Here is a 26580-nt window from a genome sequence, read left to right on the forward strand (position 1 = left end):
CTGGAGGTGAGAAACACTGCACTAGAGTGTAAGGCCTGATGCTCGCAATAATAATTCTGCACTGGCAGGTCTCGTATTTAATGTTTGCTTTTTTTTTATCTAGAAAAAAATAATTGAATTTTACCAATTCTCCAAAATGTATTCATTAGATTGAATTCTCCAGTTAATAGATTTGTGATCCATTACATTAAAATGTAATTAGCCTCAGACTCAAATGGCAAACATTTTCCAGGATGTTGCAGGGGATCCATTGTAGTTGGACTTTGCTTTTTAAGACCAGGCCCTGTATAAATGGGAGATTATTTATAATTGTTCAAAAAAAAAAATGAAAGTAGAAAACCTGATCTGCCATGGCTGAAGAATATACGGTTAGCACTATGTGAGTTTTGACTTCCTTTCTGAGAAAAGCCCAAACTCACATGCTGTTTGCCTAATAACGATGGCGTCTCTGTCTTCCCCCTGGTACAATGTTTGCCCGGTGCTTAAACTTGAATTCCTGCCAGGCTGTCTGCTTTTGACCACCTAGCAATGTGTTTAGGAGCTTGCACTAATGAATGTCGTAGAGTTTTGTAGTCTCTAGTTTTGATATATGCATAAAGCCTTCTAATATATTACCGAAGCACAAAATGGCTCGCTTTCTGCTTAATAGACTTGCTGATTTGTTGGCCTGTTGGTCAGTGTGTTTGCTTTTTTTTTTTTTTTTTTTAAATCTTAATTATCTGAAACCTAAGTTTCCATAAGAGCTGAAAGTTAATTGAAATAATATTGTGTTTCACCGACTGCTAAATTGGCTTTAATGTTTGCCGCAAAACTTCGCACAAAGTTAAAATTGTTTATAGTAAGTACTGCTTCTGTAGCAAGTTGGCCAATTTGAGGCAAGCTGTATTAAACTGTTCTTATTAAATGTATTTGCTGCATTGAAATTGGGTGATTATCTAGAAAATGTATTAAGTACCCATTTTAATTACTTAGATGGAAGGCTTACAAGAGGACAGTATTTTAAGTCCACCTGCTGCTTACAGTGAGGTCAGTCTTTCAAATTTTAATTATTTAGACGCTTCTGCATTCTTCCTTCCTTTATAAGTATGTGATGAGCCATGGTCATTGTGTTTGATTGCCACACACGTGCGTTTGGCGAATTGGAATACTTCCCTTGCATGTGACGGTGCATCCAAATATTCTTCTACTTTAATTTACACATTCTTAACTTTCATTTTTCTTTTTTTTTCTTTTTGCTCTGTTCCATGTAAATTTTGTGTTTGTGGGGATGAAATGTGGCAGACGAATGTGCTTTGTTAACTGTTCTATTTTAAGATCAACATTGCCTGGATAATATAAGCATGCGTATGCATTTTAAATGGCTGCACCGTGAGGCTCAATCTTGTACAATAGGTCAGCAGGTCACCATGGATTTGTGATGTCATTCGTGGTCCCGTTCATTTATAGGCGTCCACCTGACAGTTCATGCATGAAATTGGCTATTACATATACTGCTGCCATGTTTACCGGCTGATCGTTTGATGTGTATCTGTCAACCATACCAAAAGCAGCCGTTTGCATAAATATTTAGTCTGTTTGCTAGGGACAGGGTGGCCTCATAAGTCTGATAGTAAGCATTTGCACAAGTACTCGTGTAAATGCTCCGAATCTGGATCTGATACCTTTAGACTCGGGTCACATATTTGTCGGCCAGTTTGCAGAGTAATTTCAAAGCCCAGTCAGGTTCAATTTCGTTCAGGTGGGATTGCAATGCAAATTGTAGTGCAGGGGTGCCCAACCTTTTGAAGACCGAGGGCCACTTAAGGCCACTTAGTAACCAGTCGCGGACCACAGTGAGTGGAGTGGGCAGATGACAGGTCTGTGTCCAGTCTGCATTAGCAAAGCAGACACAGGCACAGACCAATCTACCTATGGGCCCTCTGATCCAATCAGATGGACTTCTGTTTTTTAGCAGATCGGATTGGAGGTAGGCGGGTGTAATAGGATAAAAGTCTGTTTACATCTGCCGCTCCATAGAGGTGAATGGAGGGTCCGATTGGGTCAGACTGTTCATGTGAAAGGGGCCAAAGGCTGCTTTTACACTGAATGTCTGTGGTCTACCCACACCGTGGGTGCAGCGCAGTGTTCCTGTGGTTTTCCCGCCAGTTAGCTGGACTTTGCCATAGACGTCTATTATATGCTGCAGGTGTGTTTCACTTTCTGAAAAGCTGCTTGCTTCCTCTACTGCTGGCTTCATTCACAACACTGATGCTCTGAGATGGCAGGTTGGCAACCTGCAATCTGGGCTTGCCAACCAACCATCCCAGAGCAGGAGGTCGCGGGCCACATCAGGGGGCTCCGCGGGCCACTGGTTAGGCACCCCTGTTGTAGTGTATGAGTTTAGAAATCACACCTGAATTTTAAAGCTTGTCTGAAAGTTCAGAAAAAAGGGGGTGGAGAGCTGAAATTACACTCTGCAGAGCTCAGTAAGGAGAGCTCTGACAGATGTATGGAGGGAAGGGACACACCCCTCTCACACAGGAACAGAGCTGAGGCTTCCAATCAGCTGGAGGTCCCTCCCCTGTCACCTTTTTTCTCTTGGTGTCAGAAGTGATTCATGCTGATAGCAGAGGAACAAAGCAACAGACAAAAATGACACTTGGTGCTCTTAATTTAGACAAGTACTCACTATAGAGGGATATGCTTTGTTCATGTTTCAAGACTGAGGTTTTTCAACCACTTTAAGGCACATTCGGAGGGAGACTGCCTTGCCTAGACTTAATTGGTGCACCATGGTGATGAGCCTAGTAGAGGGGTGCCACTATTGTAACTTCTGTGAATCGGGTAGCTATTGCCGAAATCTACACAAAGCTAAGCTTGGTATGGTGGACAGACCCACATAACGTTGACTATGAGTGTCTTTTGACAAAAACTTCATGATCCTCACATAAACAGCTACAGGTATTGTGTTTCTTCAGCTACCTCTTACGAAACCCATTCTGCATGCTGCAGGTCATTCTGGAAAGATTAAACCTGAATAAATGATGGATCTTCACGTATGCTGCTGAAAATCATTTTGTACCCACTTCTGCACCACTCTGCTCATGAAGAGTTAACGCTCAGCCCCTCCTCCATTGCGGAGCCGCTGGCAGCGTGAAGAGAGGGCAGAAGTGTGCTTTTCATGAATAATTTCCAGAGAATGACCGGGCAGCTGCAGTATTAATTCTCCAATGTCAGGAGTCGCATCACAAATTCATAACTGCCGTCCTGTTTAAAGGCAACTATACCTGTGCAAATGAGTTGGACTTGAGCTGCGGGTTAACTCCTTTTACTCCTTTTTGATATTGAATTTTAACGAGACTGCTCTTTTTTGCTGTAACGGTAACAAATCGATCAGTTTTTAAAGAGTATTCCAAGTTCCGGGTGAAGGACATAGGTTGCCTCTGTAGACGTAATTAAAGAAGTCAGAATATAGTAGTGTACAATTATGTTGTTGGCTGTACCATTGTAAACGGTTCTGTCAACAGCCAAGCACACATAGCGATATCTTAATCTACCAGCAAATATTCTCATACATCAAAACAGATCCAATATAGTACGGAGTGGTTACTTCTCGCCCTTGTTGAATTGGTCACAGATTTATTTCATTATTTATTACAGCTCGATATATATTATTCTCATTCACCTGAGGCGTTGTTTACTTACTTCGCTGGGACATTTTCTAACCCCAATAGCCAAAATTCGGCTCCCCTAATGTCTGAAGGTCAGGAAACCGAGCATTTGTTTAAAAATTATGAAGCCCCTTGTTCTAGAACAGGGGTCTCCAAACTGCGGCCAGAGGGCCGGATGTGGCCCTTTGTGAGCCTTCATCCGGCCCTTGGGGCAGTATTGCTCACAACGATATGAGGCACTATTCCTCATAATGACAACACTGGGGCACTATTTCTTCCACTAATAGCAATGATGGAGCACTTTTCCTCCTCCAACTGCCCAGCAGCATTGGGGGCGTGTTTATTCTCACTGATGCTCAGCCCTTGGGGTATTTTCTACCCCCCACTGGTCAGAATCTGGCCCCCCTAAAGTCTGAAAGACAATAAACTGGCCCTTTGCTTGAAAAGTATGGAGACCCCTGCTCTAGAATATAAAACAAATAAAAATAAGGACGTCTTGTAATTACCATAGAAGATGTACCGGCCTGGGAACTTGACCGCACAGATCTTGCCGCCAGAGTGCCAAAGATACTGTTATGCCCCGTACACACGATTGGGCTTTAGCCCGACCAAACTCACATTTGAACTCCGACGGAGTTCCATTGGAGGAAACGAGAACATGTTCTCTACGTAATTTCCAATGGAATTTATCGGATTTTCCGATGGGCATACACACGGTCGGAATTTCGGATGGAAAAAGTCCGTCTGACTTTTTTCATCGGAAATTCCAATCGTGTGTAAGAGGCCTTAGGTAGCTTTAGTTCTCCATGGCCTACCTAAAATGGAAATATCAGCTAAAGCACAATAACTGTTCAGTTTATTGGTAGGTACATATCGTGCAGTCCATTTGGTCTTAGTGTCGCACAAATCAGCCATGACCGTAGGCCAGGCAGGCGTTCAGAACCCCTGTAATTGTTTTAAGAGGAGACAACACAACATTTACACATACATGGGGCCCAGAAAGCAGACTGCATTAAAAGCGGGTCCAGAAAAGTCTGACACATTGGGGTTGATCTAAAACTGGAGTGTGAAAACTCTGGTGCAGCTCTGGTTAGAAGCCGATTGGCTACCATGCAGCGCTACACCAGATTTTGCTCTCTCCAGTTTTAGTAAATCAACTCCAAAGTGTGTAGAACGTGTTGCCCTGTTGGGACCACAAGCAGAGCGGTTCTACTATGTGGCAGACTTTCACAGGAGTATATTAGTTCTGATTAGTGAATATTTGTTAATTAGTACATATTTTCTACCTTTCTGTGTTTTAAGCTCCCCTCATTTTTATGGTTATAGTCTGCATATAGTCACAACAAACCAACCTGGTGCAATCAATATTTCGCTACGGAATAGAACAGAGATGTTGCCCATAGCGGCAAAATGGCACAGCCAGTGAATAAAATGTGACTGCAGATTGGTTGCTGTTGGCTATTGCACGTTGCTCTTTACCTTATAAAATAAACCTAGTGCATATTCATTATTTTACATTGTTATTCGATTTTTTTATTTTTTTATTAACATTTGTAGCGAAGGAATTTGTTTGTTCATTACCCTTTTCTTTTTAGCGTGCTATGATGCGATTCTCTGAGCTTGAAATGAGAGAACGAGAGGACCACACGCCTACCAAAGACTTGGAAACTTGCAAATACAATCAGTCCGAGCGAGACGATGCAAGGCTTCACATAGACTATAACAAGCCAATCTCTACAGTGCTGGGAGAATCCATCATCAGTCAAACGGAAGGTGAGGAAAACAGAATGCAGAGCGTTATCAAGGAGTCCGCTAGTCCACTAGGAAACGTTGGTTTGAAGCCGCTGACATTTGGGGCTCGAGTACGAATTGAATGTGTGTTTCATTTAACTTGGCGTTTTCCAGGCACTGGTACAATAAAGATACTGGAGCTGGGGGATTAGGTGATATTGAGCATGTGGGCATCCTGCCAATAGCCAGACGTCAGTGTCTTGAGGTTTTCTTTAAGACCTCAGTAGTGTTCACCAAAGCCTCATATAATCCACTCTGGTTAGCTGCATCCTGCTGTTTGTGAGTTTTCTGTAAATGCTGGAAGCTGGTTTATAGATAATTCTTCAATGTTTTGTGACTATATGCTGTGGATAGAGTCTAAATCTATTTGGTGAATAGACCGGAGTTAAATGTATCTCGCTTGTACCTAAAATGTGCGTATTTGGGGTTGCAGACCCTATTGAGCCTGAAGCTTATCATTACACAGCTAGTATAATGTAACAAGGTATTAATTCCAGAGGCGATTTCATCTGATATTTAAATCCAGCTGGGTCTCGGTACTTAAGGGGATGCTAATATTCCAAAAAGCATCTATTATGTAATGTGTATACCATATATACTCGAAATTAAGCCGACCCGAGTATAAGCCGAGGCCCTAATTTCACCACAAAAAACTGGGAAAACGTATTGACTCGAGTATAAGCCTACGGTGAGAATGCAGGAGCTACTGTAGGCGGAAAAGAGGGTCAACAATGCCCATTGAAACCTCACTGTGCCCATTGCAGCCTTACTGTGCCCATTGCAGCCTTACTGTGCCCATTGCAGCCTTACTGTGCCCATTCTCACTGTGCCCATTGCAGCCTTGGAGAGAAAACCACTCAGGTGTGGAGATCTTCAAGGCGATTACTCCCAGAACCACGGGTGCAGGCAATGCATGTGAGATTGTAAAACTAAAGAACAGATTCTTCTGGACAGCCGCACACCGAATAAAAATTGCCTTTATTGTAAAAAAACAAAAAAAATCAAAACAGCACTACAAGTCACAGCACACCGGTAAAGTTGACGCGTTTCACACTATATTAGTGTTTAGTCAAAGCAGCCTTACTGTGCCCATTGCAGCCATACTGTTCCCATTCTCACTGTGCCCATTGTAGCCTCACTGTGCCCATTCTCACTGTGCCCATTGCCACCTTACTGTGCCTATTCTCACTGTGCCCATTGCAGCCTCAGTGTACCTGTATTCTTGACAGGCTGCGGGCATCCATTTTTCAAAAGTCGCGGCTTCCTCCTGGTCCCGTTCCGTGATAGTCAGTGTACCTGTCGGGTCGCAAGCGTCCATTTTTCAAAAGTCGCGGCTTCCTCCTGGTCCGTGATAGGCGTTTGACACTGTGTTCCGCTACCGCCTATCACGGAGGTCCTCTCATCCTCGGACTCAGTTTCCCAGCAGACACTGTGTTCAGATTCATTTGCACATGGACACAGACAAACAAAAGGCTATTCCTTCAGAATAACAAAAAGTAGGAATCTGCAACAAAGTTTGTTACAATCCCTGCAGTGTACATAGATCACCCAGAGGGGAATGTTTTTTTTCTCAACAAAAGAGAAGTTGCTCTTTAAGAAATCTATCTAGCCTAGCCGTGCCCTGTGGTTCTTATTCCAGCGATGTCTTTGGCATTGTCTGCTAGAAATACACACCCAAAAATAAGAACGGACAGCAAATAACAGGGGCAAGGCACAAAACTATGACGACAAATAAATATATATATATATACTCCTTGAAATTAGGCAGCCTGAAGAAGAATATTTAATCTTGAACAAAATTTTGTTTGATAAACTTCTATGTGTATGCATGGAAGTGAGTTTAGAACAAAGCGCCATGCATGTATAAAAGCGGCGTTGTCCCATTAAAACGGACCTTTAAGGCTGTGAATATGCAGCCACTTATGTCACGGATATCCCTCCGTGTCTGCACAATTTCCGGTGTGTCTATTAATGTTGAGTGCACATTAGTGGCACAATAGGGGTTAGGGTTACTGTACAATGCCTGGTTAATGGGTATTGGCGCTCCATCTGTGTTAATTGCCACTCGAGCCTGGATCGCTGGGCGCTGCGAATCCCCGCTGTGCGTCCTATTCAGAAGCCCGTGTGCTATTTTGCGATTGTAGCTGAAATCGTCTCAACCTGTGTACGCCGCTTCAATGTGTAGAGCGGAATATTTTCCGTTTCATTACCACCTCGCAGCTCTGCAGTGTGAAACAGCTGCTTGCCAATGTTTTCCCTTCACAGGTTTTAACTCTTTCCTGTGCTGCTTTATGCAGCGAAACCTCATGGGATGAGGCGTAATAAGATCCTGGCGCTTAATATAGATGCAAATTTTTTTCCCTGTGATTCCACCACTGTTAACCCCTGATTCATCTTCCTTTAGCCTAGCTTCAGCCCTCCCAAAAGTGAGAAGGGAGTTTGTATGAAGACATTTTAAAGTGCATACATCCTGCTTCTTCTATACCCAAGGGCGTCCTATGGCGATGCTTGCCTGGCTAAACAACCAGGCTGCTACTATTCTTCAGTGGTTACTGTAGGCCGAATATTTATTTCTGTGCCCTTAATAAGAAAAAATATAACTACCTAAAGTGGGTGTGTGTGTATGTGTGTGTGTGTATATATATATATATATATATATATATATATATATATATATATATATATATATACACACACACACACAGTAATACCTTGGTTTGAGAGTGTTTTGCAAGACAAGCAAAATGTTTTAATAAATTGTGCCTTGATATACAAGCGATGTTGTGATATAAGAGTAGCGAGTATAAAAAAGAAGAGAGGAGCCTCTAAGTGTAGCAATATGGTTACATTTAATGAAGGTACAACATTTACCACCTTTCGCTACACTTACGTGCCTCTCTTCTCTTTTATACTCTGTAAAAAAAAAATGCTTTGATATACAAGTGCTTTGCATTACAAGCATGTTTCTGGAAAGAATTATGCTTGCAAACCATGGTTTTACTGTGTATGTGTGTGTGTGTGTGTGTATATATATATATATATATATATATATATATATATATATATATATATATATATATACACACGCCAAAGCTGTATCTTTCTTACTGGTACCTATTAAGCATTGATTCTGGGGCCAAAGCATTCTGAATAATAACAAATGACTATTAAAACATTTATATTCTATTAGGTAGCAGAAAGCCCCAAAGGCACTGTCAAGGATTACCCATATGTGTTGTAAAGGAGAATAATCTATAATAAGTTGTGTGTGTGTGTGTGTATATATATATATATATATATATATATATATATATATATGACACTGTGGGCTTTTTTTAGGGGATGTAAGTTCTCTGGGTAATTACTGCCAGGTATGCAGTTATGAAGCCATGAATAGATATTTTCTGTCTGAATGGTTATTGTCTAACCTGTTCTATTGTAGACTTTCTTAGTGACGGAGCTAAAGTCCATAAAGGGGTCTGTTTAGTGATTCACACCTCCCAGCTTATTAACTTCTAGGATAGAGCTTGGGGCTGTGTGAAGTCCCAGGCTCTGCTGGAGGCAATGCTAAAACAATGGAGATGGTAAGACAAGATGTCAAAGGAGGATAGTATACAACACAACAGGATACAAAGCAAAGTCTCCTTTCTTTAACCAGCGCAGGGGGATTTCTTTGTCGTCCTGGACCTGTATTATAGCTAAATATTTCAGTGTATTAAAAAAATAGCAGTGTTTGAATATTGTCCTATTATGCTTTGAGGGAATGGAAAGATCCTTGCATTGGATATTGCAGTACTAGTGTGGCTGTGGCTATTTTTCTCAAACAGTGTGGAAAGTCTGGCCATAAATATTCATAGAACTGGATTGTCCTCCAAACATGGCAGCACCTCCCCTATCCAACGGTCTCAACACGACTAATTTGAGCCGGACTCGGACGTCACACAGCCCTCATCACTCTTGCAGAAGTTAATGAGCTGCAGGCCGCAAGCAGTAAATCGCTGAGCAGCCTCCCTTTGCAAGAGCGAAGAGTTTCGATTTTTTTTTTATATATATTTTCTTTTCACAAGCATTTGTGTGTGTGTGTGTGTGTGTGAATGAATATATAGCTATATCTGCTATATCTGCTACCAGTTCCCCAGCTTGCCCAAACAAATAAGGGATGTAACTGGATCATCCTCCTTAAGTGCTTCCACATTATTCTAGGCAGTTTGTGGATTGGGGGGGCCACTGCAAGAGCGGCAGCACAGCTTTTCTGGTTGCCCAGGAGACTTGTAAATGTTGCTATGGCACTGAGTGTGCGGAGCCGTTCCCCGGTATGAACGAGAGATTATGGGATGCATGTGCCGCATGAGTCATATGATTGTTCTCAGATCAAATGATCGAATGATCTAAGCGACTGGCGTGCAAGCATCACATCTGTGCGAGTCACGTGAGCGCTCGGCACAGAGAGATAATGAAGCAACAGGCAAATTTGAAATCCTGAGACGCCAGCAAGTGACTTGCAGTTGCAGAGGAGTTTTGTGTGATCTCATTTCTGTTTTCTCTCCAGCGACGCAGAAATGTAGTCAGCGAAGACGCACAGGCCTTCTGTGCATCGCGTTATTTTCCCGGAGACAGATTTGATAGCATTATTTCGCGTACGTGTTGCTTCAGCCGGGAGTTTCCTGACTTGTCACTCAGTAACGAAGGGGACTTGTAATGCGCACATATTTTTTAGTGGCACAGAAGAAAGCTGTTTGTAGTCAGAGTGGAACTGATGGTGTGCTTTCTGCATTTCTGGTATATGATGTGGTGTGCGAGTGGAAAGTGTCTGTTTTTTTTTTTCTCCCCTGCCAGTAAAAGATAATGCTGAGATAGCAGAAGAGCTTTGTGAAGCGGGACTTGTCTAGTGCGGTATTCAGCAAGAAAACCACAAACATGCTTTCCACCCCAGCCTACAGAAAGGGAGTATGATATGTATTGGTGTGTTGCTTTTTAAAGCAGGAAGCAGTGGAATTCTGCTGTCTTAAGATAGGCAGATCACAGAGTAAGCAAAGAATAAACCATAATCATCTGTGTCATCTGCACCTGATGACAAATGGTTGTCAGGAGTAAAGCTTTCTTAGGCTGCGGCTATAGAAAGTACAGTACATAAAGTTCATTGTTCATAAATGGGTGCCCAGCTCCGTCCCATGACCCACCTTTTGGCTAAGAACTTAATTTATATCCCCTGGAGTAATATTTAATAAGACCCCACATTATGACCTAGTACTAGCAACACAGATTCATTTTTTGGAAGGAGGGGGGGGATCATCTATCTCAGGGGTGGCAAACTCAATTTCATTGTGGGCCGCATCAGCATAATGATTGCCCTCAAAAGGGCCCGTTGTATCTGTAAGATTAGATGTCCAGCGCATCCCCTCACCTTACATTAGATGTCAAGAGCCACCCCACATCAGAAGTTGAGTCCCCCACTCTCCCTTACATCACAGTGAACCCCCCTTTACTTATGCTGCTGCTGGGAAGAAGCTGGATGCATTGCTTGAAAGCAGAAAGTAGGGGTTTGGAGGAGGGCTGGAGCTCTCCTGCAGCTGTAGGAGAGGTGCGAGGGCCGCATGAAATGGCCTGGAGGGCCCGATTCGGCCCGCGGGCTGTGTGTTTGGCACCTTTGATCTATCTATACATTCCATAATAAATTTATCAATATTTGATTTGCAGTGTGTGTGTGTGTGTGTGTGTGTGTTTTTTTTACTTTGGGACAAGACATCTTGCTCTTTCTAGGATCTAGATATAAACTAGTGCACTATGATCTTTATGATCTTTTGATACAAATCTATCCAAGTCAGGAAAACTGTTGTAATCTGTTGGCTGTCTCATGTGCACGATTGAAGGTTCCTTTTCCAACAGGCTTGATCATCGGTGTGTATCTAAAACCCAATTTCCTATGAATGTCATGTTCTGTGACTTTTACTAATGCCCCTTTCAAACGGTCCACCTGTCAGTTTTTTTTTAGGCGAACTCGGTCCATCTATTGCCCTATATGGAGCGACGGATGTCAATGTACCCCGACATCTGAATTGATCCTATCCACTAAAAACAGATGGGGGATCAATTCCCTATCTGTTGTGTGTATGAGACAGGTGGGCCATTTACATTTGATCACGCATAGAGGACAGTGGACTGTGTCTGCTCTGTATGAGCAAAGCGGACACGGACACACCATCCACCTGTTCAGTGGGGATCAGCGGAGAGATCTTGGCAGGTCTGCCCCATGTGATAGGGTTTCCTTGCTATAAAAAAATTGTCAGCACAGACTTGTTCTCATATTGCTATGAAAGCTCAAATCTTAATTTCCATTTACGCGACTTCTGCAATTTGATCAGCCTTGCCCTAAATGCTTATTGAATAAAATTAATGAATGCATTTAATTTTAATCACAATATCTGTATTTTCCAGGTGATGTGACGCTTTGTAGTGCCAGCGTGATTGAAACCTCACATTTTCAAGAAAAAGAGGCCCCCAAAGAGGACTGTCCTTCAGAAAAACTAATTTCCTCCGATGCCTTGAAACTGATACCAGAAGACACCACAGACACAGTCAACCAAGGGCACAGCGTGGGATTGAAGCGCAAACACCCCGGGGAGACCTTGACAGAAGATCTAGACAAACGGTCTAACTGCAGAAGCGAGACGCAGGAGGACACTAGAATAAAAAGGAAAAAGACTGGTGAGTAAGCTTCCGGGACGTGTAGCAGCAGATTATGGCAGATGTAATGTCTTTTGAGGGAGACCAAAGCAGACGTCGGTGAGGTTTTGCAACCAGGAGATAACCGGCAGAAGATACCACTTCCTTTTTTTACATTATTTCATTTCTTGAAATTCTGTGACCTTTTGGAGAACTGATCATTGCACCAACTGCATTTTCTATATCCGGAAGCAAACGTTGGCAACCATTTTTTGTGGCAGCATGTTTTTTCTGCCGTTCAGAACTGGTTATGCTTTCTTCCAAACATGTTTAAATTGCATCTATACCCAAGTCGGGGATGGGCTGGGGAAAGCTTGGCACTCATGTCAGGTTTCAGTGCTATTCAGAGCGCCGCTAGAGAGATTTCCCCTTACTTACTGTTCTGGGAACAACATTTACCCAGACAGGAAGTAAGAGAAAATTTGCAACAGGCAAACGACAACAATAAAAAGTTGATGTTTATTCCCTTATCTGAAAGAAAAAAAGATTTTAACTTGTCTTTATGTTGGGGTTAGGGAGGTTCCCCCATTTACTGTCCTTGGAACAACTTTTTTTATCAGAGAGGAAGTGAAGGAATCTCTTAAATTGAGCCTTTGACAGCATAAAAACCTTGCAGGGGTTCTAATTCTTCCCTACTGTAGCCAAAACGATAGTATATTTATTGGTTGTACATACACTTTAAAGTGATCTCTTTATCCTAAGCCTTTTTATTTTAAATTTGAAGGTCAGAACCTCTGATAATGTCTCTGTCCCCATTGAAAGGAGTTGTACAGTAAGTGAGGGGAAATCTCCATGGGGCTCATTGCAATCCAAAATTCAAAGACTGTATGTAACTTATGGTATAAGTAAGAGATTTAGAAGATGTAAGTGCTGTAATTCATCAATGAAGCAGGCAGGTGTGCAAGTAAGAAACAGAACATATGTGTGGTGTGCAAGTAAGTTTATCTTTTTTGATAACATACAAAGACCAGACATATGCGGCTTACTATTGTAAAATCAGGAATGTATTCTCATTCTCCAGACAAAAGGGGAAGATCCACTTGTTTGCCTCCTCTGGTTTTGAAAGGTACCCGCTCCCACTTCCACCCAGATCGCTGCGGCAATCCAAGCGGAAGTTTACCCCCTCCTCACCCGCAGCCTTCTGGGACACATCACAAGTCCCAGAAGACTGCCGGACCATTCTCAAAGCTCATTGCGGCTTGCACATGCGCAGCGAGAAGCCGCAAGGCTTCACTGCCAGTTTCCCTTAGTTAAGATAACGGTGCCTGGACCCAAAGCCTATTGATAAATTGGCACAGGGGAGGACAGTGCTGTATCCCTGGACAGGTAAGTGTCCTTTTTATATTAAAAGTCAGCAGCTACAGTATTTGTAGCTGCTGACCTTAAATTTTTTGGAGGGAGACTGAAGCTCCTCTTTTAGTTCAGAAATTCGATGTTTAATTGTCTGCCAAGACCTGTAATACTTCAGTATTTGTCTGTGTTAGTAAAAAGGAGCTAAAGACTTCCAGAAGAATTTTAAATAAACATGTTTGTTCTTCTTAATTATCACTCTGCCTACATTGGGTATTGTTATTAATAGTATTGAAATGTCAAATATTTAAATCCCTTCCCGAACTGGTACTCTTGAACGGCTGGCAGCGGCCAAGGCAGCTACTGGCATCTGAAGCCACTAGTCGTTCTATTCCTGTACTGGTTACCCAGCATGCACAGTCCGATCTCACACAGTGGAGGCTACCCGTTGACTTTTGGGATTGATGACACCAGTATCCCAGGAGTCAATGGGAAACCAGAGTTGACCTACATCAGTGTGGCGATGAGGATCTGGAAGTGGCGGGAATGTTTTCTGAAAAAAGGGTACTTTATGCCAAAAAAAAAAACATTTTCAAATTATTTTAGACAGAAGCAATAGCTACCAATAGGGACATGGTTCTTAGTTGGGTACGACACTGCTTTAAATAAAGCCAGTGGGTTGTGCAGCCCCGTTGAATGAGTGGAGGAAGCTTAACAGGTAACATTTTTCTTTTTTAGATGACTGGTCAGAAAGGGATCTTAAAGATGTTCCAAAGTCTACTGAAGAGTCCCACTGTAGTGAAGTCACAAACCTGAAAGTCTGCATTGAATTAACAGGGCTGCACCCCAAAAAGCAACGCCACTTGCAGCACCTCCGAGAGCTGGGGCAGCTTAATCGTAAGGAGCTGTGCGATAGCCGCGATATTACAGACATTGAGGACAAACAGAGAAGTTTACGAGAGGAGCTACTCAAGACTAAGTGTGAAAGCAAAGGAGGCCCTGACTATGTTAAAAACTGCAATTCTGCACAAGGTACTGCGCTGCCTTTCGGGATCTCAGACTGATTTAATGTCTATTTATTTATGCTTTTGAAGGGAGATAATTGCTGTTTAATTTTTAATAGGATGGGACTAGCTGGGTTGGAAAGGTTTTTTTTTTTTTCAGTAAGAATCCATAATCATTTCTGTTTTCCAGCTGTGCGGAATTTAACTTCTCGACATATTTTTTTTTTCTCTCCCTCCTCATTTCCTTCCCTTTATTCCCTCGTTCCCTGTCTTCAGACGTTCCAACATCTCCGCATGTGAAAGGCTTTCCACCTGGCTGCCCAAGCAGCAAACGGCAGAGTCAGCCAAACCCCGCCCAAGCCCCCAGGTTAGCAGCCAAGCCGCAGAAGATTAGAGAGGGCCGCAAGGCGTACGTGCCGAGCACAGATGAAGAGGGGGGTCTCCAAGTCACGTCATTGCCTGAGGATTACACAGACTGTGAGAAGCCCTCTGGAAAACGGCAGTGCAAGACAAAGCACATGACTCCACAGGAAAGGAAGAGGAAAAGATTGCTGCTGGCTCTTGATGACAGCATGGATATAGGAAGCACAGACGAGAAGGTATTGTTTTCGGATTGTGTTATTTAATGTGGCTACAGTCATGTATTCCGGCAAGCCTTATTTCAGGTTTTCAAGCATTATCATTTAAGTGGAAAGTGGAAGCAAAATGTGAACACTCTTGGATTGCTTTCTGAAATGCAAATTATTGCTTTTTAGAAACCATTCATGTTTTGTTTACTTTGATCCCCACATCGTATTATGCCAGGTTCACACCCTGTTGGGCTAGCTTTGCCAAAAATACAATGGGGTAGATTAACTAAAACTGGAGCGTGCAGCTCAAGCTTTAGTAAATCTACCCCATTGTATGGAACGTGCAGCTGTGCATGGTAGTCAATCGGCTTCTAACTTCAGCTTGTTCAGTTAGTGTTACTAAACCCCGAAACCTGCACTCACTATATCTGGTCTCCCACAGTGCACAGAACATGGAAATGCCATTATTTTAGTAAATATAAACTGCTAAATATATTTTCTCAGCAGCAGTATATAGCAGTCTTGTGACGTCTGTCAGTGTCTGGTTAAAGCTTGTAGGACGACTTTTCATTCCTATCAGGATGCAGGTCCCCTGACCCTCTATCTGGACAGTGCTGATTAGCCCTATGCTGATCACATGAACCCTCCAGAGATAAAAAAAAAAAAAAGGGAAGCTCACTAGCAATACACACCAAACTATGCATGTGCAGCCTGTCCCCTGGCTCTGTGCTATCAGGAAATATGTTGGGGACAGTAGAAGGAGGAGAGGATCAAACAGCCTTTTTACACAATGCAGAGGATTAACCCCTTAGGTTCCACAGTTTGTATAACAAGCATGCTTTACTGCATATACAGACTGATTTTACTGTTGTGGGTTTAGTAACAAAAACGTGTTGGTTTCTGTGCAGAGTTGCATCAGATGTTGCACTCTCCAGTTTTAGTAAATACACTGCACAGTATTAGGTGCATGGTATAGAAGAGGAAGGCTGCAGAAAGCATTGCAGTTTACAGAACAGTCATTTCCTGTTCCTGTTCATTCTGTGTTTGCTTTGTGAACAGGTCAATGAAATGAGCAATTCGGCAGATGAGGTCAGAGCTTCTAAACTACTTGTTCCGAGTCAGTGAAAAGTTAATCTGAAAATACTGAAGCCATAGGATCCACATGGCAGCCAATCAACTAACATTTTCAGAAGGAGAGGTCAGCAGTGGCAATCTTGTTTTTCACAGGAGAGATTTGTTCTCCAGCAGAGTTTCCTTTAAACATTTGGGATGAAAGGGAATAGGTAAACCCCCGTGCTCCCCACCACTAGTAGTGTCTGTCTTTAGGGAAAAGGGAATGTCAGATGATTTTCCTATTTATCTCAGCTGGGTATCTTGGATACTCCAGTCAAGCTGATCATGCGGTAGAAACCGAAGCTCTCAATGCAGCCCTTTGAAATTGAAACCTGAAGATAGAAGTAATGTTTACGTATTTCGGTTCTCAGCCTAGAACTCTTTGGCAGGGTCATACGTTTTGCCACGGAGTGTCATGTGCCTCGGCATGCTCCTCATAAACCAAGGATGCCTTCTGCTTTGTTGGGTCGCTGAACGCGTATTGTTCTGCAAATCCAGAAAGAGATTGTGTGCATGTTGAGCCATTTGCTCTATATGTTTATTTTCTCTCATCTTTAATTGCCTGAAATGCAGCGCCTGAAGAATTACGCCAGAGAGGTCCGCAACATTTTATTCTGTGCGACAGGCATCATTTCACAACTGAAAGGATTAATAGCTGGTTCTGTGCTAACTACATTGCGGTGCAACAAAGAGGTCACCAGCTTATAGATTTCTAATATTTCCTGCTTCTGTGTAGACATCTTGAAGTCATTCATTCAGTGGCATTGTGCGAAGTCTGCTGGCTTTACGCTTGCGCTCACTGTCCCTTTATTTTCTTTATATATAGCCTCCGTACTGTATTGATTGCTTGTGCTTACATGAATGCGTTAGCAAATTTATATCAGGTTTGTTTTAAAATGATATAGGTGACCGACTATAAAGGACTTTAATGTTTTTATATAAAACTTTAGGGTTAATTATTATTGCCACTAAAACATAATTTTACTGTTGTGTGGTGCAGCTGTGCATGGTAGCCAATCGGCTTCTAACTTCACCTCATTCAATTAAGCTTTGACAAAAAAACTGGAAGCTGATTGAATTCTATGCAGAGCTGCACCAGATTTTGCACTCAAGTATTAGTAAATCAATCCCAAAGTACCGGTATGTCTCTTTTGCAATAAAAGCTCTACCTGTCCATAAAAATTCATTTCTCACTCAAAATAACATGAATTGTTAATGCCGACAGATGTCCTACAGATTGATGTGAGGTCTGCCTTCTAATGATAGGTCCTCTTTAATCCAAACTATCTAATTACAGGTCATCCTAAAGGGATTTAGGAAACAGATTGAACTCTCGCCAGAGAACTCTCCATTAAGGATTGCAGAGCAGATAAGTTTCCTACAGACTTCATCACAGCTATCTCCACTGAACAACCACCTTCAAGATTCCACGCCTTGCCGCCCCATGCCGCCAGAGGCACGCCGCCTCATTGTTAACAAGAACGCAGGGGAGACATTGTTACAGAGGGCAGCTCGACTAGGCTATGAGGTACGAGCTTTGTATTGTTTTGTCTGTATCAATACCCTTTGTACTAACTACTTGTGTGATAATTTAGCATTTGGGGCTCCTGGGTTTGTGGTGTGGAAATTTGGTGGCCTAAAACTTTTTTTCATTTTTTATTTAACCTTGCTAATGTAAGTTCTAAAAAAAATTGTACTTTCTCATTCTGAAACCTCATTGTGAAACCTCTTCTGGTGGTTTTCATTTTCAGAGAAATGCGTGCTATGTAGACGTTTTTCTTCATTACCCAGAATACACACAGAGGTAGTTTCCAGATAAATTTCCATTAGTTTGAAATCCTACTTTATCTTGAACGTTTTTGAATCGGAATCGGCTGGCGTAATCTCGCTTCACCGCATTACAGATGTCTTCTATTGGGCAGAAATGTACATATCTGTATTTAGTTTGCCTGCAATAGCACTTCCGTCATTCGTAGGCAATGTGTATGAGAAGCTTTATAGATAAACAAGTCCATGGATAGAATTTCCATCAGATACCTGTTCATTCTGAAAACTGCCATAAGCTCTTCCTCTGGTGTGTTCCAGACCCCTATGTACTTCAACTTGAAGTACCAATGTATTTTTACAAACAAGTTATTATTATTTATTTTTATTACTATTATACAAGATTCATATAGCATTTTATAGAGTTTGTGCAGTGCTTTTCTGACTAAAAGGAGACTGTACTGTTGCAATACGATTTAATACAGGAGTGTTCGGAGGGCTCTGCTCATTAAGTTCAATTTTAAAGTGGTTGTAAACTTCAGAAATTAAATATGAACAAAGCATAACCCTCTATAGTGTGTACTTGTCTCAATCCAGAGCACTAAGTGTCATTTCTGTGCATTTCCTCTGCTTTAAGCATGAGCCACTTCTGACAAGTTTTACCTACACCAAGAGATACATGGTGACAGGGGAGGGATCTCCAGCAGATTGACAGCCTCAGCTCTGTTCCTTTGTGCTGTGTGGAGGAGGTGTCCCCTCCAATCAGCCCTCAGAGCTCTGTAACTTCAACTCTCCGCCCCCTGCTATTCAGAGCTGAGAGATCCTGTATAAAGTCTGCACTTTAAAGGATGTAGGGAAAGACAGCTGTAGTTACACAGGTACAATAGATGTAGGGAGATTTGTTTCATCTCTATGGGGTTAATTTACTAAAAGAAAATCCACTTTGCACTACAAGTGCAGTCGCTGTAGATCTGAGGGGAACATGCAAGGAAAATAAACAGTATTTTAGCTTGCACACGTTTGGATGATAAAATCAGCAGAGCTTCCCCTCATTTCAGATCTACCCCTCAGATCTAGAGCGACTGCACTTGCAGTGCACTTGTAGTGCAGAGTAGATTTTTGATGCAGAAAAAAACCCGCACGTGGTGTGAACTGGCCATAAATCTCCCTCTATAAATCAAAAATAAATATCAAAGTATACGTTTTTATGTACAATGGGCTAATAAGGCACGAGAGTTATTTGCATGTCCCCGGAGTTCACTTCTCTGGTTCATCTCAGGCTTTCCTGCAGACCTGTAACGTTATATGGTAGCTTGTGCCATTTACAATAGATTGTAGAGTTACTGGAGCATGCTTGCTTGGCCTCCTGCGTGTCAGAAAGCTGATCTCTAAGCTGGTACCATGCAGTTGCCCGCATCTGATCCATCCACGTGACACACGGGTATCGTTCCCTCGCTTGTACGAGCATCTCATTAGCTTTCAGCCTCTTGCTTTGGTCTAATATGTGCAGCCCCGACTAAACGAAAAGGCTTCATGCTGTATCCTAGCGACCGTCTCCTTAGGTCAGGCGCGCCCAGAGCACAGATTAGCGTGCTCTCTCCCTGCTTGGTTTGAATCAGAATGAATAAAATGCTCTCGAGCTATTCCTCGCCCCCCTCCCCCCCCCCCTCTCCCTCCGCCTGCTGACTAATAACAAGCTTGAACGCCAGGCAGTGAATCAACATGCGCAGCATCTCTGAGCAGTCTCCTTAACCTTTATAGATCGGCAGAGCAGGTTTCCTGGATCTTACAGCTTCTGAGAAATGGCAATACGCTTTATGTGCCGCCTGGATACCGCTTTGCCTTGCATGCAAATCATCCAACTCGCATGCAGCTGCTGCTATGGGGACTTTCCTACTTTTTTTTTTTGTTCTGCTTGGTTGCTGTGAGACACTTTTGAAAACTTGCTGAAAGCAATTGCCGTCTAGCTCCAAACACATGTGGAAGCCCTCGCTGCTGTCTGCATTCCTAAAACGCAGATTCCGCCTCCGAAAATAGGCTGCCGTAAATTCTCCCGTTTTTTTCCTCTGAGTCAAAGCAGTTTACATCTGTTACTGTAGTTGCCATTTCTCAAGAGAGTCGGGCTAATGGAACATCTCTTGGTGGGACAGCTGTGTATAAAAGTCGTGTGAAGCAAAGAATGTCCGCTGTGATGTCAGTCGCTACGCGTATTTAGAAAACCAACGGCGGTGCTTGCACATTACGTGAGAAGATTGACGGGCTAGCGAGAAAATACAGTTCAGCCAGAGCGTTGCTTGATTTTCACTCCTTGCGCTTTAACCCGAAAATATTTTCGTGCCTGAAAACAAGCGGCGTGTGTCGGCTGTTTGGAACGTTCTATATATACACCCCACCTCCAAGCGATGGTTCACGAGTACTTTGATGTCGCTCATGGCAGCGTCTCAGCAGATGCTAAACTTTGAATTACCTGTCTGTCTGTACACCTGCTGTGTTCTGTAGCTTTCATAAGCATGAAGCCATAAAAAGGTCATCTCTTTTATATCATTTTATTTTGCTGTTTCACAGTATGAAGGATCGCATTTGCAAACGTTTTATTTCGTGGTTAAAGAGCGGTTCCAGGCAATAGGTGAAAGCAGTCAGTGAGCTACTAATGCTGTTGGGTAAAAAATTAACTGTGGAATCATTTGAAAGTTCACTCACTTACAGTCTACCTTAATGTCAGTAATCCCTTTGCTGCCAGATTTCACAGGCTGATGCAAACAAACGGCACTTCTACCCCGACTCCAGAATGTGCTTGATAACATACAGCCGCTGTAAGCCCAACAGAGACACTCCTAAAGAAGAGCCAGCATCCCTGTACAATCCAGAAGCAAGTATCCTTTATTAATTGGGAACAGCACCCCATGTGTACTGGTCCCACTTAAAGCGGAAGTAAACTTGATAGTTTAAAAAAACAGTTAACATTTCCAGCATGCCAGAAATGCTAGCTGTCACATTGGTTGTGCTCTCAACCAAACTGTCAAACAATCCAATGGCTGGTGTCATAACCGCGTACATGTGCAGCATCATGGCAGTTGCAAATGAAACAGAGGCTAAGATGGCAGCTGCCTTGGCTGAAAATGATAGGAGGGTTTACTTCCACTTTAATAAAGGATACTTGCTTGTGGATTATACCAAGATTCCAGCTTTTCTATAAGATTTCACAGACCACCAGAAGGAGAATCAAAAGGATTACAGTAAAACCTTGGATTGTGAGAATAATTTGTTTCAGAAACATGCTTGTAATCCAAAGCACTTGTATATCAAAGCATTTTTTTTACAGGGTATAAAAGAGAAGAGAGGCGCCTCTAAGTGTAGCAATACATATTGTACCTTTATTAAATGTAACCATATTGCTACACTTAGAGGCTCCTCTATTCTTTTTTTATACTCAGTTGTGACATGACGCTACTCTTATATCAAGACATCGCTTGTATATCAAGCAAAATGTATTTAAAACATTTTGCTTGTCTTGCAAAACGCTCTCAAACCAAGTTACTCTCAAACCAAGGTTTTACTGTATATTCTTATTCTTGTGTAGCACTCCTTCACTTGTCTCTGCTTCCTGCATTACCTGTCCCATTCAAACTTCCCAGGCAGGTTTAAAATCTGATGACGGGCCAGCCATAAATTATGCGTTTTTTTTTATTTTTTATTATTACTCTATGAATTAATCAATCCAGTAGACTTCACAATACGACATGGTATGGTCAGTAAGCATTGTAAACCTACCTATTGAAAATCTGTCATTAATTCGATCCTACACAGGGAAGTATTACATTAGTCAATATCAGTAGAACAGGATTGTAGATTGTAGATGATCGAAACATCATGTCAGAAATAATACAACCCGTTTTGTCCCATGACTGCTACCGGAGGCTTTGGCCGCCTGTATAACCTTTTGATTTATAGGTAGAAAAGGACTGGGGGGAATGGGGGAGATAAGGTGATGATGTGATTTTCTTGCAACCGTGGGTTGCAGAAAAGAAAATTGCTCGATTTCCCCATCAACACAGTCAGAGCCGGTTCACACAGGGGCGACTCGTCAAGTGACAAGTCGCGCTCCGTTCTGTACTATGGAACCGTTCTATTAGGAGTGACTCAAGTCGCTCAGACTTAGAAAAAGGTTCCTGTACGACTTTGGGGCAACTTCAGGACGACTTGCATTGACAATACAGAAGGTATTTTGCAAGTCGCCTCTGAAGCCGTGTGCAGATCGCCTTGCCGGGTCGCTTGGCAAGCCGTGCTGCCCCAGTGTGAACCGGCTCTTAGTGTTGCTGGGGAATCCCTCCTGCAGAGCTATTGTGTTCTTCCGGCTTGGGGTTATGTAAAGCCGTCCCTGCCGGGAAAACAGTACTTGCTAGTGGCCATAGCCGCTGGCAATAATCGCATGCTAGAAATCCCAAATGCTGGTTGTACCCAAGTTGATCGATGGATCCAATCGGCCTGCCCATGCATGGATGGAATCTCGGATGGTCTCTGCTGAACCGGCCGAGATTCAAACATTCTGTCTTTTTTTTTTTTTTTTTTTTTTTTTTTTACTGGTGACAAGATGGTTTTAAGATTACAAGATGTTAAGTAAAAGGTGTGGAGTGGGTTGGTGTCATTTCTAGAACAAAAGCTGACATGGCTGTGCTCATTTTTAGTCTTGATCAGAGTCTGCCTGTTGAATGGGAAATCCCCTTTGTATGCGTCAGCAGAGCATGTATAGCAGTCGGCTCCGTACTCTGACAGCTCATGAATTCAAAGTGCTGGTCTCTGGTGCTTACTTTAGGTGTTGATCATTGGCCATATCTAAAGTGTGTTGAAAAACATGCTGAACTGGGAACAAGAAATGAAGGGATTTAATCTTCATGTAGTCAGAACATTTTTCACTTTTAAGCAGTTGACATTGCTTCCTCCCTACAGTAACTAGTTTTAAGATATTGACTTTTCATTAATTTTAATGTCCTGATGCAACCTCAGACGGTCATCTACAAATCCTTTAATTTTCATTTTTGCGGGTACTTTGCCTCGCCATTTAGTTATTTAAGGACATTACGGATGATTGCATTGATTAAATGTGATATGATGGCACAGCCTTTCATATTGATACAAATGGCTGTAATTTGCGGTAGTGCTGGCCTACCTGGTGCAGGCGGCTTTGCATAAATGCAGAGTGTTCCAGCTCAAGCAGGCTTTGTGCTGCCATACAATGTATCATTTTTACATAACTCCAGGGGGGATTTCCGTATCAAATTGATACAAACAAATGTACAGTTCAAAGTCACAGATTTCAGGAGCCCATTCCATATGTTTTTTGTCTCTTTGCTCATAAGGAATGCACATTTCCTACTGCATTGCTACTTTAAAGGGGTTGTAAAGGTAAATTTTTTTGTTTTGTTTTCCTAAATAGCTTCCTGTACCTTAGTGCAGTCCTCCTTCACTTACCTCATCCTTCCATTTTGCTTTTAAATGTCCTTATTTCTTCTGAGAAATCCTCACTTCCTGTTCTTCTGTCTGTAACTCCACACAGTAATGCAAGGCTTTCTCCCTGGTGTGGAGTGTCGTGCTCGCCCCCTCTCTTGGGGTACAGGAGAGTCAGGACGCCCACTAACACACAACTCTTTCTCTATCTGCAACATAGAGAGTGTCCTGACTCTCCCGTAGTCCAAGGGAGGGGGCGAGCGCGACACTCCACACCAGGGAGAAAGCCTCCCATTATTGTGTGGAGTTACAGACAGAAGAACAGGAAGTGAGGATTTCTCAGAAGAAATAAGGACATTTAAAAGCAAAATGGAAGGATGAGGTAAGTGAAGGAGGACTGCGCCAAGGTAAAGGAAGCTATTTAGGAAAAAAATTGTACCTTTACAACCCCTTTAATCAAATTTCATCATTGTAAGTACGTTCCACAGATATATATACAGTAGATGATTGCAGTGTTTACTACCTCCAGCACACCAGAGGCCTGTGAAATATTGTGCATAGTCTGGATATAGAGAATATTGGCTCAGGATAGAGATGCCTGGTATTCTCTAGGGCTCATGTGTTGTTTCAGAGGCTGCAGGAGGATAACAATGCCTAGTGCTGGACGGTGAGGTACCAGCATTCATCCGCATCCTGGGTGTGTCATAAATTGACCAATGTGATAGGAATTTAAGGAGACAGTTGGGTATCATCAGAAAAAAAAAAAAATTGGGGTATCACAATGTCAATTGCTTTATTATTATTATTTTGTATGGTTTATATTGCACCAATATAAATATGTATGCAGTCATTGGATCGGTATTTGTTGTACATGTGCACACAGTCATTTTTTAGCTCATAGTAGTAATGATTGTGCCTCTCTAACTGTATTGCTTTCTTATACAGGAAGTCGTCCTTTATTGCTTGGAATGCAAGTCCTATGATGTTAACCACCGAGATAATGCAGGGTACTGCGCATTACATGAGGCTTGTGCTAGAGGCTGGTTGACCATCGTCCGGCATCTACTGGAACACGGGGCAGATGTTAATTGCAGCGCACAAGATGGAACCAGGTGGGCATCTGCTGTGCTTCTCCCCCCCCCCCCCTAGTATTACACAGGGGCTCATGTGCTGGGAACAGCCTGAGAGTTTATAACTGCTGCATGTCTGGATGATTTTATTAATGTTTCTTTTTACTTTCAGGCCAATCCATGATGCAGTAGAGAACGATCATTTGGAAATTGTGCGATTATTACTGTCATATGGCGCTGATCCTACTCTGGCAACTTACTCCGGGAGAACAATTGCCAAAATGACGCACAGTGAGGTGATGGAAACCTTCCTAACTGGTGAGTTTTATTATCAGGCACTGCTTGTAGCCAAAGTGAAAATATGTAGAAAAAAAAAAGAGCTAAATAAAGATTTATGTAATTTCTTGTTTTTTTAATTAATTGCAAACGTTTATGATTTTCATACTTCATCTTGCTTCCATGTATGTGAATACGTTTTTCTTTCTTGCAGTGAAAGGCATTCTGTAGTGTAACTCATTGGGGGGGGGGGGGGGGATTTACTAAAACTAGTGCACGCAGAATCAGGTGCAGTTATGCATAGTTACCAATCGGCTTCCAGCTTTTATTGCCAAAGCTTAATTGAACAAGATGAAGTCACTGATTGGTTCCTATGCACAGCTTCACCAGATTTAATAACTCTCCCTCATTGTGAGGAAGGCTTGTTAATATTTACGTGCTCTGACATGTACATGCATTAGCGTGTTACACATATATGATTATCATTATCGAGCATTTTGAATATTGTGACTTTGCTGCAGTGGGATTGCGGAGAGCAGCCTTTTACTGCACAAATAAGCTTGAAAGGAGATAGTTTTATCTTCACGGGAGAGAGGCCTGCTCTGTTGTAAGTGGAAGCACATGCTCCCCTTAAGAGGCTGCTGGCTCCCAAGTTGGACTTGGTCACATCGGAAATCAACATATGTTTGTCCATAATGAAGTAATTAAAAAAGAAAAAAGTTTGCAAACAAAAAACTGGATGGATGTTTAAGGTGCTGCTCAAGCACCTTCTACATCAGTGCAGCCAGACCCCCCATACCCATTCCCCCCCCCCATACCACCCACCCCCCATACCCATACCACCATGGCCTGTTGGGTTCATTGAGCCCTGTGAACATTGGCTTAATATGTTTATGCAGCAAAAGCGCTGTTTATTGGGCTCATTATGGTTGTGACCTATTGAGATTCTTTATAGTATGCTCATCAAAACCGACCAACCCAATGTAGGTGACCACCTACATCTGTCCTTACAAGCCGGTCAGGCTTTTATTCTTAGACTGTGTGTACAATGAATGTCTATTTACGCAAAAGGAAAGTATCTCAGCCTTTCAGTGAAAGCATGCCGCCCTTCTGTGCTTTCAATGGTTATTAATGAATGAATGAATGACAAAGCTCTTTTTATTCTTAGAGAGTTGGCAATCTTGCATCCTTTTGCTTGGTTCACATTTGCAGATTGCTGTGACAAAGGGAAGGCTTGTGTATATTTAAGCGCCTTCTCTCTAAGAAGAAAAGGTTTGCATGTTACCTCTTATCAAGGGCATTTTCTGATTATAAGACAGCAGGAGACAGTTGCTGGCAGCCTTGCTGTGCAGATGTGATGGTTGTTTTTCCCCCTTTTTACCATGCTAAAGACAGCTAAATTAGGTAGCAAGAGTCTGATCTTAGCTGTCACATAATAAAAAATAAATCCCAGGGACCAGATTGAAATCTGGTTTAACCTGAAGCTCTCGTGCTGTCACATGACACTTGCACTGCCCCTGCTGTCAAAAGCTTGCCTGTAGACTATGAAGTGCTATAGATGCTGATTTCTAAGGTTCTTACTTGACACTGAAATGTCTACCTGCAACCAAAATAAATGCTAGCAGTACTCATTCAGGCTAAAGTGATACCACTTAATGTACTCCTAGTAAATCTTCTGAAAAGCTATTTAATTGCCTATATTTTATTACTTGCATTAATAGAGCAAACGCTGCCTCATTTCAATTTGTAGATCGAGTTAAATAACAGTGTTAACAGAGAAGTATTGTCACGCTTTTGCCCATTCTTATCTTATAAATAATGGCAGCGCACTTACTTTCGCTCTCCTGTGCTGCAAATCAGCTGACAGTGAGCTAAAGCTCTGATG

At 42.3% G+C, this 26580-nt stretch overlaps 1 protein-coding gene across 3 annotated transcripts in view; it reads left to right on the plus strand.

Annotated features, from left to right (window-relative positions):
- BCOR (BCL6 corepressor) overlaps positions 1-26580 on the plus strand; it is a 58839-nt gene that overhangs the window by 26157 nt on the left and 6102 nt on the right. For 2 of the 3 annotated variants that reach the window (XM_040338112.1, XM_040338113.1), the window contains exons 5-12: positions 973-1026; positions 5246-5423; positions 11877-12146; positions 14193-14486; positions 14735-15057; positions 17438-17668; positions 24295-24461; positions 24592-24737. In XM_040338112.1, coding sequence (XP_040194046.1) covers positions 973-1026; positions 5246-5423; positions 11877-12146; positions 14193-14486; positions 14735-15057; positions 17438-17668; positions 24295-24461; positions 24592-24737 — 1663 coding nt within the window. The remainder of the gene's footprint in view (positions 1-972; positions 1027-5245; positions 5424-11876; positions 12147-14192; positions 14487-14734; positions 15058-17437; positions 17669-24294; positions 24462-24591; positions 24738-26580) is intronic. The other variant, XM_040338114.1, reaches the window with a different exon arrangement.

Source organism: Rana temporaria, chromosome 2, assembly GCF_905171775.1.
Source record: "Rana temporaria chromosome 2, aRanTem1.1, whole genome shotgun sequence".
Lineage (NCBI taxonomy): Eukaryota > Metazoa > Chordata > Amphibia > Anura > Ranidae > Rana > Rana temporaria.